Here is a 16117-nt window from a genome sequence, read left to right as displayed (position 1 = left end):
GTCCCAGTCAACTAGTCCCACTAGTCCCACTCCACTAGTCCCAGTCCACTAGTCCCACTAGTCCCAGTCCACTAGTCCCACTCCACTAGTCCCACTAGCCCCAGTCTACTAGTCCCACTCCACTAGTCCCACTCCACTAGTCCCAGTCCACTAGTCCCACTAGTCCCAGTCCACTCCAGTCCCTGTCCTTGTCCTGGTGCTCCCAAGCTCCAACCCCTCTTTAGTTCCAGGCCCCTAGTTCTAGCCTAGTCACTCCTGTCCCTCTAGACTCCCCCTCCAGGCTCTAGTGTCCTCCTGCTCCTCTGGTTCCCTCCTGCTCCTCTGGTTCCCTCCTGCTCCTCTGGTTCCCTCTGGTCCTTTGGTCCTCTCTGGTCCCTCTAGCCCGGCTCCAGTTCCCAGCCATCGCTCTCTAGTTCTGTTCCCACTCCAGTTCTAGCCCAGTTCCTAGCCCCTAGTTCTGTTCCCACTCCAGTTCTAGCCCAGTTCCTAGCCCTTAGTTCTGTTCCCACTCCAGTTCTAGCCCAGTTCCAAATCCTCCTGTTTCCTTGAGTCCTAGTTTCCTCTGCAGGTGTCTTGTTTGGTATCTCTCCATGCCTTTGTCTGGTGATTGCATGCACCTGTGTCTTGTTGTGTCTTGCCGCTCACCTGCACCTCGTTCCTTGGTGGTTCTCCTTGTGTATTAAGCCCTCATGTTTCCCTTTGTCCTTGTTGGCCCATTGTCTATGTTGGTGTTTGTGACCAATGGTCCTTCTGTTTCACCAGTTGTGAATATTATTGGTGAAATTAAAGCCTTGAACCTGCGCAGCCTGCGTCTCAGACCTGCTCACTGGGTCCTAGTGCCCCTACCTACAAACCCTGTCAGACGGAGGGATGAGAGAAGACTAGAATATTTTTTGATTGAGTTTATTTTATATTTTATGAATGGACAGTTAGAAAATGCATTCAAATGGATATTTGGGTCAGCCCACCCTTGAAGAAAATGGAAATAAGTCTAGATAAAACATGGTATGCAAATTAAACATCCTCAGCCTTTGTAGTATAATCCTTGTGACTTTAGTCTTTTTCCCCATCAAAATGTATTAATTCTCCAGTCCAAAACAATCAAATACAAAATGGACATCATGAAAAAGTTTCTTCTGACTAAATCGGAGACCTGATCTCAACCAGAAAATCACCAGAACAGGATAGAATAAACATAATATGGATAAAACACACTGATTTGCAACACCCCAAAACTACATGTACAACACTCAACCCTTCTTGGGACCTACAAAAAACATGAGCTAATGTAGCTTAGAAAAAAGATAGTGTTACCTGATAAGGAGAAAATAGCCAAGGTGAGCATGAAGCTCCATGGTCGTTCCATGCTCTCCAATCTGCTCCTTCTAAAGGATTACACGGCCGATACACACACACACACTTTGACCAGACTGTGCAACTCAGTGGAAACAGAAAAACAGCGTGCACACACACACACACACAGACACACCCACCCTGCTTCATTGCAATATTAGTGTGATATGACTAACCAGATGCTCTCTCCTTGTTGTTCAACACCTACAGTAACCACTCAGCCATATTTTTGTACACCATATACCCACGGGGTTGGGGTTAGATAGAGTGAAGCAGCTGTCCAGGCTGAGTCACACATACTGTACTAGGACTGACCCCAGAGGCAGATGATGGTGATGAAGCTGACTGTGATGAAGAGGATATAAAGGAAGAAGAGCAGCCTGTCGATGACGCTGGCGATCTGGGCCCAGTCTTCAGAGTGCTGGCTGTCCTGGGACTGTTTCTCTAGGTGGAGGCGGATGGCCAGCAGCTCCCTGCCCAGCCTCCTCAGCTCCTCCAGGGCCGGCTCCCTACTCCCGGGGGGCTCGTCTGGGATGCTCTTGCTGGAGAGGGGGGGAGTCATCTTCTTATGGTCTACGTTGATGTGCATCACGTCTGCTGCTTTAGTTGAAGGACAAGGATCGATTTTCACTTCACTTGATAGATTGATATGACTGATTCAAATGCTATGACATAAAATTATTTAGTGGCAAATACAGGATAAGTATATATGAATTACATGTTTGTCTCTTTGGGGCACATTCATTGAAATTCTGTCTCAGATGACTAGGGCCTTACATTGCATTATATTACTGTTGTCTTACACGTACAGCTATATGGGTAGATACCTCGAGCTTCAGGGTTGAGGATGACGGTAACTCTGTCAGGGGGTTTGTAAGGGAGGCAGACCACCTGGGCCAGGTACTGTAGAATCAGGACACTGAGCCAGTGAGGCACAGCAGGGTACTGACCGGACCTGCCCTGGATATTAGTGATGACCACTGTCTCCAGTAGGCTGGCTACCATCAAAGCCAAACTGATGGAGAAGAACACATCTAGAGAGGGATGAGGAGGAAGTCAGAGAAGAGAGAGATGCATGGGCTCATATCATCAGGCAGAGAAGAGAGAGATGCATGGGCTCATATCATCAGGCAGAGAAGAGAGAGATGCGTGGGATGATATCATCTTGTGTTGCGTGAGCGAATCCCTCGGCCCATCTCACTCACTGATCACGGGGGTTCTCTCGCCGGTACTGGGCAGCAGGTCGTTCATGATGAGCAGAAAGACGGTGTAACCCAGGATCAGGGTCATCTTGAAGGCGGAGCGGTCCACGTTCTGGGGAGGAAGCAGGAAGCTGAAGAGGTCCACTGTGATCAGGAAGCAGCTGGGAGCCAGGAGGTTCACTATGTACAGAGTGGGGATGCGCTTGAGGATAATCTAGGGGTTCAGATAGAAGAAGGAGAGGAAAGTTGTGTCTGAATATAGGGATAAGCCAGGGAATGGGAACGGGGGTACAGTTACATTCACATAGAGACCTGTTTAGTTCTCAGAATGTTTTTAAATTCTTGATGTTTCTGTTGATTCTAGTCTAGATCCGATGATAAACGAATTAACTCGATTCATGATTTGGGGCAATAATTTACAATCCCAGCACAGGGGGACAGTGATTGTAACAATTGGCTTTTTGGATAATTCTTAATTATAGAGCGACATGGTCATGGTTTTTACTTACAAAGAACTTTGCTTCGTAATAGTTTCCTCCTTCCAATTCCAGGGAAGTTTGGATGCCTGTGATGTCCATAAGCTTCCATTCCCCCAATGTCTTAAACACCTTGTGGGATTGTTTGAGCATTTCCTCCACTGATGCTGTCAGGACCGTCCTTATATCCTCAGCTATAGGACAAAAGTTCATAGTTCTTGCTCAGTTAATACACATTTCAGAAAGGCTTTGAACACATACTATATCTATACTATACTAAGTACAGTTCCGTCAGTGTTGCATGAGCTCTGCCGAAATGTTGGTTTGACAAATTTGTTCAACTTTTTAAAGATGTTTTGTTGTTCGTGCTAAACAGAATTGCAGGTTCTGTATCTTTTCATTGTGAACATGTCTTTAGTCTCACCAGAGTGCAAGTAGGAGCCAAAAGTGAGAGAGCAGTTCTGGGTGTCGAAGGGGAAGTTGTAGATCTTCAGGTTACAGGCGCTGACCACGCGAACCGGCTTGTCGTCGATCACGTGCCCTTTGTTGTCCAAGTAAACATAAGGAGCTTCTGGAGACTTGTCCTCATCCATACTGACCATACAACAGGCACAGCCACACAAACACAACAGACACGCACACAACAGGCCCAGACACACAAACACAACACAACAGGCACACAGACACACAAACACAACAGGCACACAGACACAACACAACAGGCACAGACACACAAACACAACAGGCACAGACACAAACACACCATGGAACTGCTGAGTACTGTTTTATTAATATTCTATCCTATAACTTACTAGTACAGTATGTAAGAAAACATACCTCATTTGAGGAGTTAATAAAGTCTAGAATTGTATATGTACACTCCTGTTTTATTCACACCCTTGATAAATAGGATCAAAAGAGATAATACAGAGCTTGTGTTGTTATAGAGAGATAGAGATAATACAGAGCTTGTGTTGACATTGTTTCTGCTGGATTAACTGGAGTCAAGAGCGTGGTTCCAGCATTCCCAAGGCACGTTCACAACGCATAGAAAAACTGTCTTGATACAGTTCTTGGTGGCCTAAAGAAAAATGGACCCAGTGATTTAAAAATCTATTTTTTGATGATGATAATAATAATAATAATAATAACTAGGGCTGCGAGCAGCAGTGAGCGGGCCCTCGCACCCCACGCGTGTCGGGGTGTGGCGCCGTTAAAGGCTGTGCTATTTCGGTGTGCAGTACTGAGAGAAACTTCCTGTCACCAGTAGGTGGCGCTCTAGGCGTGACTCAATACCGAAGCATAGATGTGTTCAGGACGGTACCTTGATGAAGCGTGAGAAATGTTGAGTAAATCGGATAACGTATGTAGGAGTTATGAGGACTTCCTGTTTCACCAGTAGGTGGCACTGTAAGTGTGACTCAATACCGACACATTGATGGGTTCAGAAGGCGACCTTCGTGAAGCGTCAGCAATTTGGTGCAAATCGGATGATGTATGCAGGAGTTATGAGGACTTCCTGTTTCACCAATAGGTGGCGCTATACGTATGACGCAATACTGACACATAGATGTGTTCAGGACAGAACCTTCATGAAGCGTGAGATATATTGGACGAATTGGATAATGTATGTAGGAGTTATGAGGACTTCCTGTTTCACCAATAGGTGGCGCTATAAGTATGACGCAATACTGACACATAGATGTGTTCAGGACAGAACCGTCATGAAGCGTGAGATATATCGGACAAATTGGATAATGTATGGAGGAGTTATGAGTACTTCCTGTTTCACCAATAGGTGGCGCTATAAGTATGACGCAATACTGACACATAGATGTGTTCAGGACAGAACCGTCATGAAGCGTGAGATATATCGGACAAATTGGATAATGTATGGAGGAGTTATGAGGACTTCCTGTTTCACCAATAGGTGGCGCTATAAGTATGACGCAATACTGACACATAGATGTGTTCAGGACAGAACCGTCATGAAGCGTGAGATATATCGGACAAATTGGATAATGTATGGAGGAGTTATGAGGACTTCCTGTTTCACCAATAGGTGGCGCTATAAGTATGACGCAATACTGACACATAGATGTGTTCAGGACAGAACCGTCATGAAGCGTGAGATATATTGGACAAATTGGATAATGTATGGAGGAGTTATGAGGACTTCGTGTTTTATGGCGAAATGTCAAACTTTGGCGGGGCGCCACGGCAAGGGTGTTTGGTGAAAACTCAATTTTTTTGATAACTTTTGATCACAAAGGTCTTAAGATGAAGCTGACCCGATATGAAGTTGATCGGATGAAATCTGTAGGAGGAGTTCGTCGAAGTACGAGGCATGGAAATGGTCAAAACAAGGACAAAATGGCACATTAAGAGCAAAATGGCGGACTTCCTGTTGCATGTTGGGTATAGCTCCAAGAGACATTTAAGTGTGGCTCGATGAAATACATATGCCCACCGAATTTCGTTAGCCTACATCAAACTGAAAGGTGGGGCTCGCCATTTTAAACTTTCCAGGGGGCGCTCTTGAGCCGTTTTGCCACGCCCATTTCCGTCACCCATAAATTATCAAATTTTTCACCGGGACTGACGTATCTGCAAAGTTTCATCCGTTTTCATCGATGTTCAGGCCGCCTAAAAGGCATTTGTTTGGAGTAAAGGAGAAGGAGAAGAAGGAGAATAATCCTTCGAGTTTCAATAGGGCCTCGCACCGCCAGTGCTCGGGCCCTAATAATAAACGTTATTTGTATAGCAGCTTTCATATGTCAAATAAATGCAGCTCAAAGTGCTTTACAACAGAGAGTGTGCATGCACGGGGTGCTTCACATAAAAATAGACATCACATTAACACAAAAAAAAAAGGAAAATAAGATGGAAGATAAAGCACAATAAAAGATACAGATAAGAAATCAAGTAAAATAAAACATAAAAATTAAATTTAATAAAATGTTGTACTGGAGATGTACAGTACATTAAAAAAAGAAAGAAAAGTGCAGTAGCCCGCAAGTGCAAAAGGAGCTAGTTAAAAACTAAAGTGAAGAGATACGTTTTTAGCTTTCTTTTAAAACTATTCAGTGAGCTGGCTTCCCTGATATCTATAGGTATTGTGTTCCATAGCTTTGGGCCATAATTGGCAAAGGCTGCACTCCCGATCTTCTTCCAACTTGCATCTTACTAATGAATGGGAGGTTGGATTTGAGTTGTTCAGTGCATTAACACTTAGGTTGGGTTTCTTTAAACAGCTGTTTTGAAGGCATCTGATAAGATGCCTGTTTGAAGAGACATGTTTATGATCTTCAGGACATGACTTGTTGAAACACTGTTGAACACCTGCTTAAAGAATGCTGTAGGTACAGGGTCAAGACATGAGGTGGATGAGTTACATTCAGTGATAATCTTACAAAGCTGGTAATGTAATGTGATGCATGTGAATTTCCCCATGGTTACATCTTTTTTTACAGGGTTTGCCGAGGTCATCTATGTTTATACAGTATGAGGTAATACTGGCTCTAATTGATACTATTTTGTTATTGAAGAACAGTGTGAGTTCTTCATATTTTGGTGCTGAGAGCTGCAGAGGAGGGGGGGCAGTGTTGATTAACTGCTCTATAGTGGAGAATAATACTCTAGAGTTTCCAGGATTCTCTGTAATAATCTTGTAAAAGTAATCCTTACTTGCAAGGTGTGTTGCTTTGTTGTAGGCAGTAATGGTTTCTTTGTATACTGTAGGCCTATATAACTGTAAACCTAGTTTTCCTCCATTTTCTTTCAGCTGCCAAACATTGCCTCCTAATTTCATCAACACTGCTATTATTCAAACATGGGGAGATTCAGTCAGCTGAACTCTTTTTTTCCCTTTAATGTTGCTGAAGGGTTGGAGGTGATTGTAGATCGGGAGCAGGTGTGGTGTTTAGGGATGGGGGGGGTTACTCCGCGGAGTCGGAGCGTCTTAAGGGGAGCGCAGTGTAGGCAGTGCTTTAGGAAATCCGCAGACGGGCAACGATGTAGGCCTACTTCTCATCAAACTAAATACCAAGAAAACCGAGGTTATCACCCACAACATCCTCCCGGGCCATCCACCTCTAACACCAACAGGAAGCACTGCTCTAAGGGACTTCAATGACTTCAAATACCTGGACTCATGGGTCAACTCATCCAAGCAACATCCCTAAACGGCCTGCACAGTGTGTGGACAAATCAAACTCAGCTTCTTCTATGCAACAGTAGAGTCTGTTCTCCTGGCTGGGAATGCTGGACCCTGAAGCCCACCCTGTGTACTGTTCATCAATAAGAGCAAGCAATTGTAACCTGTGGGACGCTAGGACCCTGCAGCTTGCTTGGACCTGCCAGAGTCACCACCTCCTTAAAGTCCAGGTTAACCCAGTTCAAATTTTTGTTATGAGCTTCACACACCACAGGAAAACATGTCATTAACCGCCCAGCCAAATCTGAGTGATTAAAAATGTCGCTAAGTATATAAAATATGGCTTCAAAATCGGTTAAAAATCAGCAGCATTCTCTGGTCTGAGACTGTGGGGGCGTGTCTGCTGAAGGCACCGAAGCCACACCCAATTGCGTGGGGAGGGGGTGTGGAGGGAAGAACCTGTCAAATAGTACCGTTCTCTGGTCTGCATATTGTCACACTGGCACGCCGTCTCTTTTGTGGTAGGAAGGCACAGCTTTGTGAAAACAGAGGAGTTGAAATTACACTTGTCTAATGAGTCAAACGCACAGATGCTTCCTCCTAACCTACCTCCTGACAAACAACACAGGTAAAACTGTAGCTACTCTATACCAACGCGCCAGTGTTACTGCCCTTAGATGCAAAATACAAAAACAGGCAACGAGGAATGTATGAGTCTGTCCCTATTTTCTCCCTGCCACCTCCGGACCCATTCCTATCCCTCCCAGGCGATCCTGTCGTCCCTTGGGATCAATGGAAAAAGTTGTTTAAAATGTACCTTTTAGTCACTGGCTTGAACAGCGCTGATAGCGCGAAGAAGCGTACACTACCGGAGTTGATAATCGGGACATACTCATCCACTCTCGTTGGCAATGTTATGTGTGAGAATAACGAGCACTCGGCTTCAACTTTCCCGCAACATATTGTAGCGAGAATGGAAGAACTGGTTATCCTTTTTAGCCACAAACACGGGCGTATTTATTTCCCAATCACTTAACGTAAAGCAGCTCATTCACAGCCGAGCGGCACACACACTCACGCGCATAGCAACCCAAAATCACAGCGTCCATAGCAACTAGTCAACGACCATATAACACTTAACTGGCTGGACGCCCATAACCCCCCCCTCTCTACCCAGGGAACGCTGGGAGTGTAGTTCACTTCCCCCCTGATGCTACACTGCCCCCACCTAAGAGGTTAGCTGTCCTCAGCAACCCAGGCATCTAGAACATAGTCCCTGAGGTGGTGTGGGAGTCGACGCTGCCGCTGGGCCCGCCTAGGGGAACCCTCTGCAGCAACAGCGGTAGGAGTCGTTATGTGGGGTTGGTTCTCCACATCCGACGCTTCCTCAGTTGGGGCCAGGGGCTGGTAAGGAGCGAGTCGGTCACGGTGGAGCGCCACCACCCGGTTCCGCTTGACCAACCTCACCCTGTACACCACGTCTGACAGTCTCTCCAGCACGGTGCAAGGGCCAACCCACTGGCTCATTAGCTTAGGAGAGAGACCCTTCTTCCTCTCTGGGCAATAGACCCACACTTGGGCCCCAGGTGCAAAGTCCCTTCCTCGGCAGCGGGAGTCGTAGGCCCGCTTCTGTCGGGACCCGGCATCCGTTAGGGCCTGCCTGGTCAGTTCGTGTACCTCACGCAGCCTTTCACGCAGGTTGTAGAGGTAGCTCATGCCGGGTTTCCCCTGTGCCTCGGCCTCAGGGGGCGGCCCGAACACTAGGTCGACTGGGGTACGGAGTTCATGCCCAAACATGAGCATGGCAGGGGTGCACTTGGTGGACTCTTGAACCGCCGTTCTGTAAGACCACAAGATCAGGGGCAGGTGGAGGTCCCAGTCTCGTTGCCGGCGGCTGGTCAGGATTGCGAGCTGTGTGGCCAGAGTACGATTAAAGCGTTCTACAAGCCCGTCGCTCTGGGGGTGTAGGGGCGTGGTCCTGGTTTTCTTGACTCCCAGCCGCTGACAGACCTCACTGAACACAGCCGCCTCAAAGTTCCGCCCCTGATCACTGTGCAACTCCTCAGGTGCACCGAACCGACAGAACATCTCGTTGACCAAGTACTCAGCGGTGGTGGCGGTGGTCTGGTCGGGGACCGCGTACGCTTCTGGCCACTTAGTAAAATAGTCCATGGCCACGAGCACGTAGCGGTTACCCTGGTCTGAGGTGGGGAAAGGGCCCAGGATGTCGACCCCCACCCGCTCCATGGGGAACCCCACCTGGTACTGCTGCAGTGGGGCATGAGAGCGCTGTGTGGGGCCCTTCTTGGCAGTGCAGGAGTCACAGCGATGAACGAGGAGCTCTACATCACGGTGACACCCTGGCCAGTAGAATCGGGACCGGAGTCGGTGTAGGGTTTTTGTGACACCAAAGTGGCCGGCCCCCACTGATCCATGGATGAGCTGGAGGACGCGGGGGCGCCACTGCCGAGGTACCAGGAGCTGGAAAACTTCGCGGTGGCCCCCTGGGGACTGCCATCGTCGATGCAGAAGACCATCTCGGATGGTGAGGTTCCAGTACTGTGAGTAGAGGGCCTTGGTCTCGGGGTCAAGGGCTGATACCTCCTCCCATGCTGGTCGCTGGCCCGACTCCACCCAGACCTGGACACGGGAGAGGACGGAGTCTTGACTCTGGTCCTGGCGGAGCTGTTGGGGGTCGAGGGTCTCCAGGCTGTCGTCGCCTGGTAGAACTTCGGGACTGTGGCCACTGTCGGTGGGGGCGGTGCTGCCCCCATCTGCCGAGGTGGTCCGTAGGGCCGCCACCAGCGGAGTCCCTGTCACTCGGTCATCGGCGCGCTGGCAGTGAGGGCACGCCTCCTTAGCACAGGGGCGTCGGGACAGGGCATCTGCGTTGGCGTGGTGACGCCCAGCCCGATGGTGGACCTCGAAGTCGTAGTCCTGCAGGACCTCAAGCCACCGGGCCAGCTGACCCTCCGGCTCCTTAAAGTTGAGGAGCCAGGAGAGGGAGGCGTGGTCAGTGCGCAGGAGGAACTTCACCCCGTAGAGATAGGCCCGGAAGTGGCGAATTGCCCGGACGATGGCCAACAGTTCTCTGCGTGTTACACAGTAGTTCCTCTCTGCTCGGTTAAGCGTGCAACTGAAATAAGAAACAACCTGCTCTCCATGCTCCCCCTCCTGGGACAGCACCGCCCCGAGACCCAAGTTGCTGGCGTCAGTGTCCACAATGAACGGTCTTCTAGGGTCTGGGCAGGCCAGCACAGGGGCCTCGATGAGTGCTGTTCGGAGCGCAGTGAAAGCAGCAGTGCAGTTCTCTTCCCACTGAAACACACACCCTTTGTGAGTGAGGCTGTGCAGCGGCCCGGCGACAGTGGAGAAGTCTTTAACGAACCGCCGGTAATATGAGGCCAGACCCAGGAAGCTTTTCAGCTCTGCGATGTTCTGTGGGATGGGCCAGTCTCTCACTGCAGCTACTTTTGCTGGGTCGGTGGCCACACCCTCACCGCTGATGACATGCCCGAGGAAGACTGTCTCTCGCCGGAACAGGTGGCACTTTTTGGGGTGGAGGCGCAGGCCTGCACGGCGGATGTTGCAGAAGACGTCCCTCAGGTTGGCTAGGGCGCCCCCAAAGTCTTTAGCGTGGACGAGGAGGTCGTCGAGATAAACCACACAACGGCTCCGAGGGATGTCAGCTAGCACTCTCTCCATGAGGCGCTCAAAGGTAGCCGGGGCGTTGCACAAGCCGAATGGCATCACTTTGAACTGCCAAAGCCCGCCCGAGGGTATGGAGAAGGCAGTCTTAGGGCGGGCCTCCGGCGTCAGCTCCACCTGCCAATAGCCGCTGCGGAGATCGAGGGAACTGAACCATTGGGACCCGGTGACGTGGTCTAGAGCATCGTCGATGCGGGGCAGGGGGTAGGAGTCTTTGCGGGTGATGTCATTAAGGCGACGGTAGTCCACACAAAAACGCCATGTGTCATCTTTCTTTTTGACCAAGACAGCGGGGGCTGACCAGGGGCTACTGGAAGGTTCGATGACACCCGCCTCTGCCATCTCTCTGACCTTCTGCTCTGCTGACAACCGCTTGGCGAGTGGCAGACGACGGGGGCGAAGGCGAATGGGGAGGGCATTACCAGTGTCGATGTCATGCTGAACTAGATTGGTGTGCGTGCAGTCCTCATCTTTGGCAGCGAATATGTCTGAAAACGCTACCAGAAGTTCATGGAGCTGGTCCCTCTGGTCCGCCTCCAGACCCGCGCAGCTCCTCTCAAACAGGTCGTCCACAGCCCGCTTCGTCTCCGCTGACAGCAACATGGAGGACCCTCCGATGGCTGGCGGCGATGTGGGGGACCCCCGGATGGCTGGAGGCGACGTGGGGGACCCTCCGATGGCTAGCGGGGACATGCAGGACCTTCTGGCGGTCGGCGGCGACGTGTAGGACCCCCGGACGGCTGGCGGTGACGTGCAGGACCCTCTGGCGGCTGGTGGCGACGTGGGGGACCCTCCGGTGGCTGGCGGCGACGTGTAGGACCCTCTGGCGGCTGGCGGCAACATGGGGGACCCTCTGGCGGCCGGCGGCGACATGCGGGGCCCTCTGGCGGCCGGCAGCGACGTGCAGGACTCTCCGGCGGCCGGTGGCGACGTGCAGGACCCTCCGGCGGCTGGCGGCGACGTGCAGGACCCTCCAGCGGCTGGCGGCGACATGCGGGACCCTCTGGCGGCCGGCGGCGACGTGCGGGACCCTCTGGCGGCCGGCGGCGACGTGCGGGACCCTCTGGCGGCCGGCGGCGACGTGCGGGACCCTCTGGCGGCTGGCAGCGACGTGCTGGACCCTCCGGCGGTTGGCAGCGACGTGGGGGACCCTCTGGCAGCCGGCAGCGACGTGCGGGACCCTCTGGCGGCCGGCGGCGACGTGTAGGACTCTCCGGCGGCCGGCGGCGACGTGCAAGACCCTCCGGCGGCTGGCAGCGACGTGGGGGACCCTCTGGCGGCTGTTTTCCCACCAGCGGCATGAAGCGTCACAGCCCCTATGCTCATGTAGAGTGTGGACTTAGGCACATCCACTCTAGCCTCCCATTTTGTCAGCAGGTCCAGTCCGATGATGCAGGGGTCCTGGATGTCGGCTAGCCAGAACTGGTGGTCGATGCGGCAGCCCGCCACAGATACACTGAGAAACCCTTTCCCGTGCATTCTAGCCTCCTCACCGGTTACTGTAGTGATGCGAACCTTCGTGGGTTCCCAACCCTGTAGCCTACGGCCCGTGGTGCCAGGTAAAGTTCCGGGGCGAACTAGGGAGATGGTGGACCCCGTGTCTACCAGGGCTCTACAGGGGGTACCATTCAAGTTACAGTCAATGTACAGTCCGTGTGCCTGACCCAGCCGACCAAGACGCATTTGAGGGTTAGTGGAAAAGTCAGTGGGCAGCGGTTCCCTCACAGCACTGCCCGGTTCTAGTTTAACAACGGTTGGGGGCCTGGGCTTCGTGGGGCTGGAGCTGGACAATAGCGTGCGATGTGGCCTGGCTCCCCGCATCGGTAGCAGCACTCATTGGTTGGTCGGTTTGACCTTGCCCCCCGTCGCATCGGCCGTGGGGAGATGGTGGCGTTTGCCTGTCGGGTCACTTCCTCTTCCCCCCTGTCATTCTGGTCCACGCGCCGAACCCGGTGTCCCTCTTCTGCAGAACGCTCCCTGGCACACAGCACATGCTCGACCCGCTCTGCTTCAGTTAGGGCTGCTGTCAAGGTTCTCGGCGCGTGGAGACGAATGTGTTCTCGGAGTCGTTCTGGTCGTAGACCACGGACAAAGGCTTGGAGGGCGAGTTCCTCTTGTGTTGTTACATCGAAGGTCGGATACCCACGCCGTGCATAGAGGTGAAGGTCTGCTGCATATGAACCCAGGCTCTCTGTTAACCCCCTTTGGCGTTGGACAAGTTGGTCTCTGACATCATCAGAATAATAGCGCTGGCCAAAGCGGTACTGTAGCGCCCTCTCAATAGCTGGCCAATTTAACCACTCTTCTGGCTGCAGGTCTGTGAGGATTTGTAGTGCTCTCCCCTCCAGGGAAAGGGCAACATGAACTGCAGTCTCTTCAGCCGTCCATGCATTAAGTTGAGCAGCTAGCTGGACCTGGATGAGATAGTTCTCTATGGGTTCCTCACCACCAAATCGCGGCAGTTTAATGGCACTTCTCCGGGTTCCGCCCGCCGGCGCTGGGAGGGGAACTGGGGAGGTGACGTTAGCATCCTCCATCACTCCCGCCGACGGCAGTACAGCAGCAGCATCTTCTCTCTGCAACGTTGCAGAAGGGACAGTATCTCGCCGTCTCACCGTTGGCCGTGGAGCGCTGGCCCCATCAGGTATCTCGCCGTTTCCTTCTCTATGGCTCCCCTGCGGCGGAGGTGCTGCTAGCTCACTGCTAGCTAGCCTCACGTTAGCTAAAGTTGAGGTAAACAGTTGCTCTCTTGGCCGCGTCTTGCGGTCGCGGACTTGTAGGCTCGCAAGAAACTGTTCAATGTCTTCCACCTCTCTTTGAAATTTCGACATTTCCTTATCCTCACTTCTGACACCAATGTAGCGAGAATGGAAGAACTGGTTATCCTTTTTAGCCACAAACACGGGCGTATTTATTTCCCAATCACTTAACGTAAAGCAGCTCATTCACAGCCGAGCGGCACACACACTCACGCGCATAGCAACCCAAAATCACAGCGTCCATAGCAACTAGTCAACGACCATATAACACTTAACTGGCTGGACGCCCATAACCCCCCCCTCTCTACCCAGGGAACGCTGGGAGTGTAGTTCACTTCCCCCCTGATGCTACAATATCCAACAGAACTGGAATGTTCAGCCAGTAGCCGCCGAGCACCGCTTCACTGGGAGAGGGTGCGTCTTTCTCCAGCTGCAGCTGGTCTACCTAACCATCCCCCTCGCTCCCGCCTCCCGGTCTCCCGCTGGAGAAATATACTGTAACCATTACCGGTGAACCCATACGCACATCAGGTGCCACAAATATGGCAGGCAGTTTCTGTATAGTTAACGCTTATAGTCATAATATATCATCCGTAACGTTATTTGGTGGGTGGTCGCCTGGTCGGTGCTGCTAGCTATGTTAGCTAGACTAAGGTTATATACACACTCCCATCTGCAACAAACTACATAGCTAATGTTAGCTATAATTCCTCCTAAGATTACATATAATTCATCATAGCTGACATTACCACATAAATGTCAAGACACATTTTGTAGATTAACGTAGCAGTGTATTTTCCTATTGCTTACGTTACCTAGCTAACGTTATAACGTTAATTAGCTATAAGCACACAAGGCAGCGGTGTCGGCACCAAAGGTTGATGCGACAGGAGGAGAATGGAGGCCGGGGAGGGAGATGGTTGGCTCCGCCGAATTCACCAGGACCAGTCGTGAGTCCGTGAAACCCAAAAGCCTCATACTCAGACTCAGACTGTAACACCATGGCTCTTCAAAAATGCTAACCATTTGCTTCTCATTTCAGCTTTACTCGGGAGTGAAAGAAGGAGACCTTATCATCCCATTCCTGCTGGCATCCAGGAAGGATGCATTTTCGTTTAGTTTTATGCATAGGCATTGCTAACTAAGAAAAACTAGCTAATTCTAGACTGTTGGTTAAAACTAGCTAATTCTAGACTCAAGATTGAGCAGGAGAACCGAAGATTCAAATCCGTTCTAGCTTTATATAGTGTTAGGGCGGGGATATGCTAAGAACACCGCTCTACGTCATCCGGTACCGTTTTAAGCCCGCCCAGAAAATCCAGAAATCAAAACTGGTCAAAAACACAAAACTGGTCTAACTTCACAATTCAGTACTACAGATGGTTCATCCCATTTTTACATGTTATCAGCAATGCATCACTAACACATAGAATGTGTTTTCAAGCAAATCTCAGATTTTGGTTAACTGGGACTTTAAGAAACCGTCACTTGACCTCTCAAATCAAAAAAGACAGACCGATTTACCTTCTACACTTTCTAAAAGAAACACTTGAACCACAAAAGCTTTAACCAACTGTCTTTGTACAGTATCTCCACCAGAACAACCTCCTGGACCCCCGCCAGTCCAGGTTCAAGGTTGGCCCATCACTCCGAGGCCCCTGCGGTCGATCGACATGGTCACAGCTCTTTCCTGTCCTGGCCCTGCAGTGGTGGAACAAACTGCCCACTGACGTCAGGACAGCAGAGTCGCTGCCCATCTTTCGCCACAGGCTCAAAACTCACTTGTTCAAGAAGTACTACCAGGATCCTCCCTCTTAAGCATCATATCTATATTTTCCTACTCTTGGCTTCAGCACTAGATTATGCCATTAGTCACTTGTTTAGAATGCACTTGTGAGTTTAGGATGCACTTGTGAGTTCAGGCGAGTAGTAGTACACTGACTCCCTACATTAAATGCAATTATTGTAAGTCGCTTTGGATAAAAGTGTCTGTAAATGAGTAATGTATCCCGATTATCTCCATAGTTGCTCAGAACCCAAGAACGTGCACGTTTAGTGAAGCTCTTACAGATGTGGAGGCGGAGTAACACAATGGCTGCTTGGTTCGGTTTAGCTCAGAGTGTAATCGATGCATGTAATGAGATATATAGGCACTTTCAGACCGCAGTACTTTCCCCATGAACTATAAACCTTTGGGGGTACTCGCTGTGTTCACACCGCCGGAACCGGGGTCTGCGGGCGAGGTTGAACAAAGCAGCGAACTAAATTCCCCCCAGAAAGTAGTACTCTTGCCAGGGGATGGTACTTTGTGGGTGCGGCGCCAACGCTCAACATTTCTGATTGGTTCAGCGTTGCCATCCCACCCACAAAGTACCTTTCCCCGGCAAGAGTACCTCACCAAAGGGGGCTTTCTGGGGGTATTTAGTTCCCTGGTACTTTCTCCTTCGACCCTGGTTCTTGTGG

The 16117-nt window shown here is 50.7% G+C and overlaps 1 protein-coding gene across 1 annotated transcript; it reads right to left on the bottom strand.

The window, feature by feature from the left end:
* Positions 1-1657: 1657 nt before the first annotated feature.
* On the bottom strand, positions 1658-3624 carry LOC311307329 (5-hydroxytryptamine receptor 3A-like; the record flags this gene model as incomplete). The annotated part of the gene is made up of 5 exons (XM_084436124.1): positions 1658-1953; positions 2181-2387; positions 2559-2769; positions 3065-3225; positions 3456-3624. The coding sequence occupies 5 exons, from the start codon at positions 3622-3624 to the stop codon at positions 1658-1660; spliced, it is 1044 nt and encodes a 347-aa protein (XP_084292250.1).
* Positions 3625-16117: the final 12493 nt, after the last annotated feature.

The sequence above is a fragment of the Borostomias antarcticus genome (genome assembly GCF_949987555.1).
Source record: "Borostomias antarcticus genome assembly, chromosome: 3".
Taxonomy (NCBI): Eukaryota; Metazoa; Chordata; class Actinopteri; order Stomiiformes; family Stomiidae; genus Borostomias; species Borostomias antarcticus.
The sequence above is the reverse complement of the archived record's forward strand: the minus strand, read 5'-3'. Positions and strand labels throughout refer to the sequence as shown.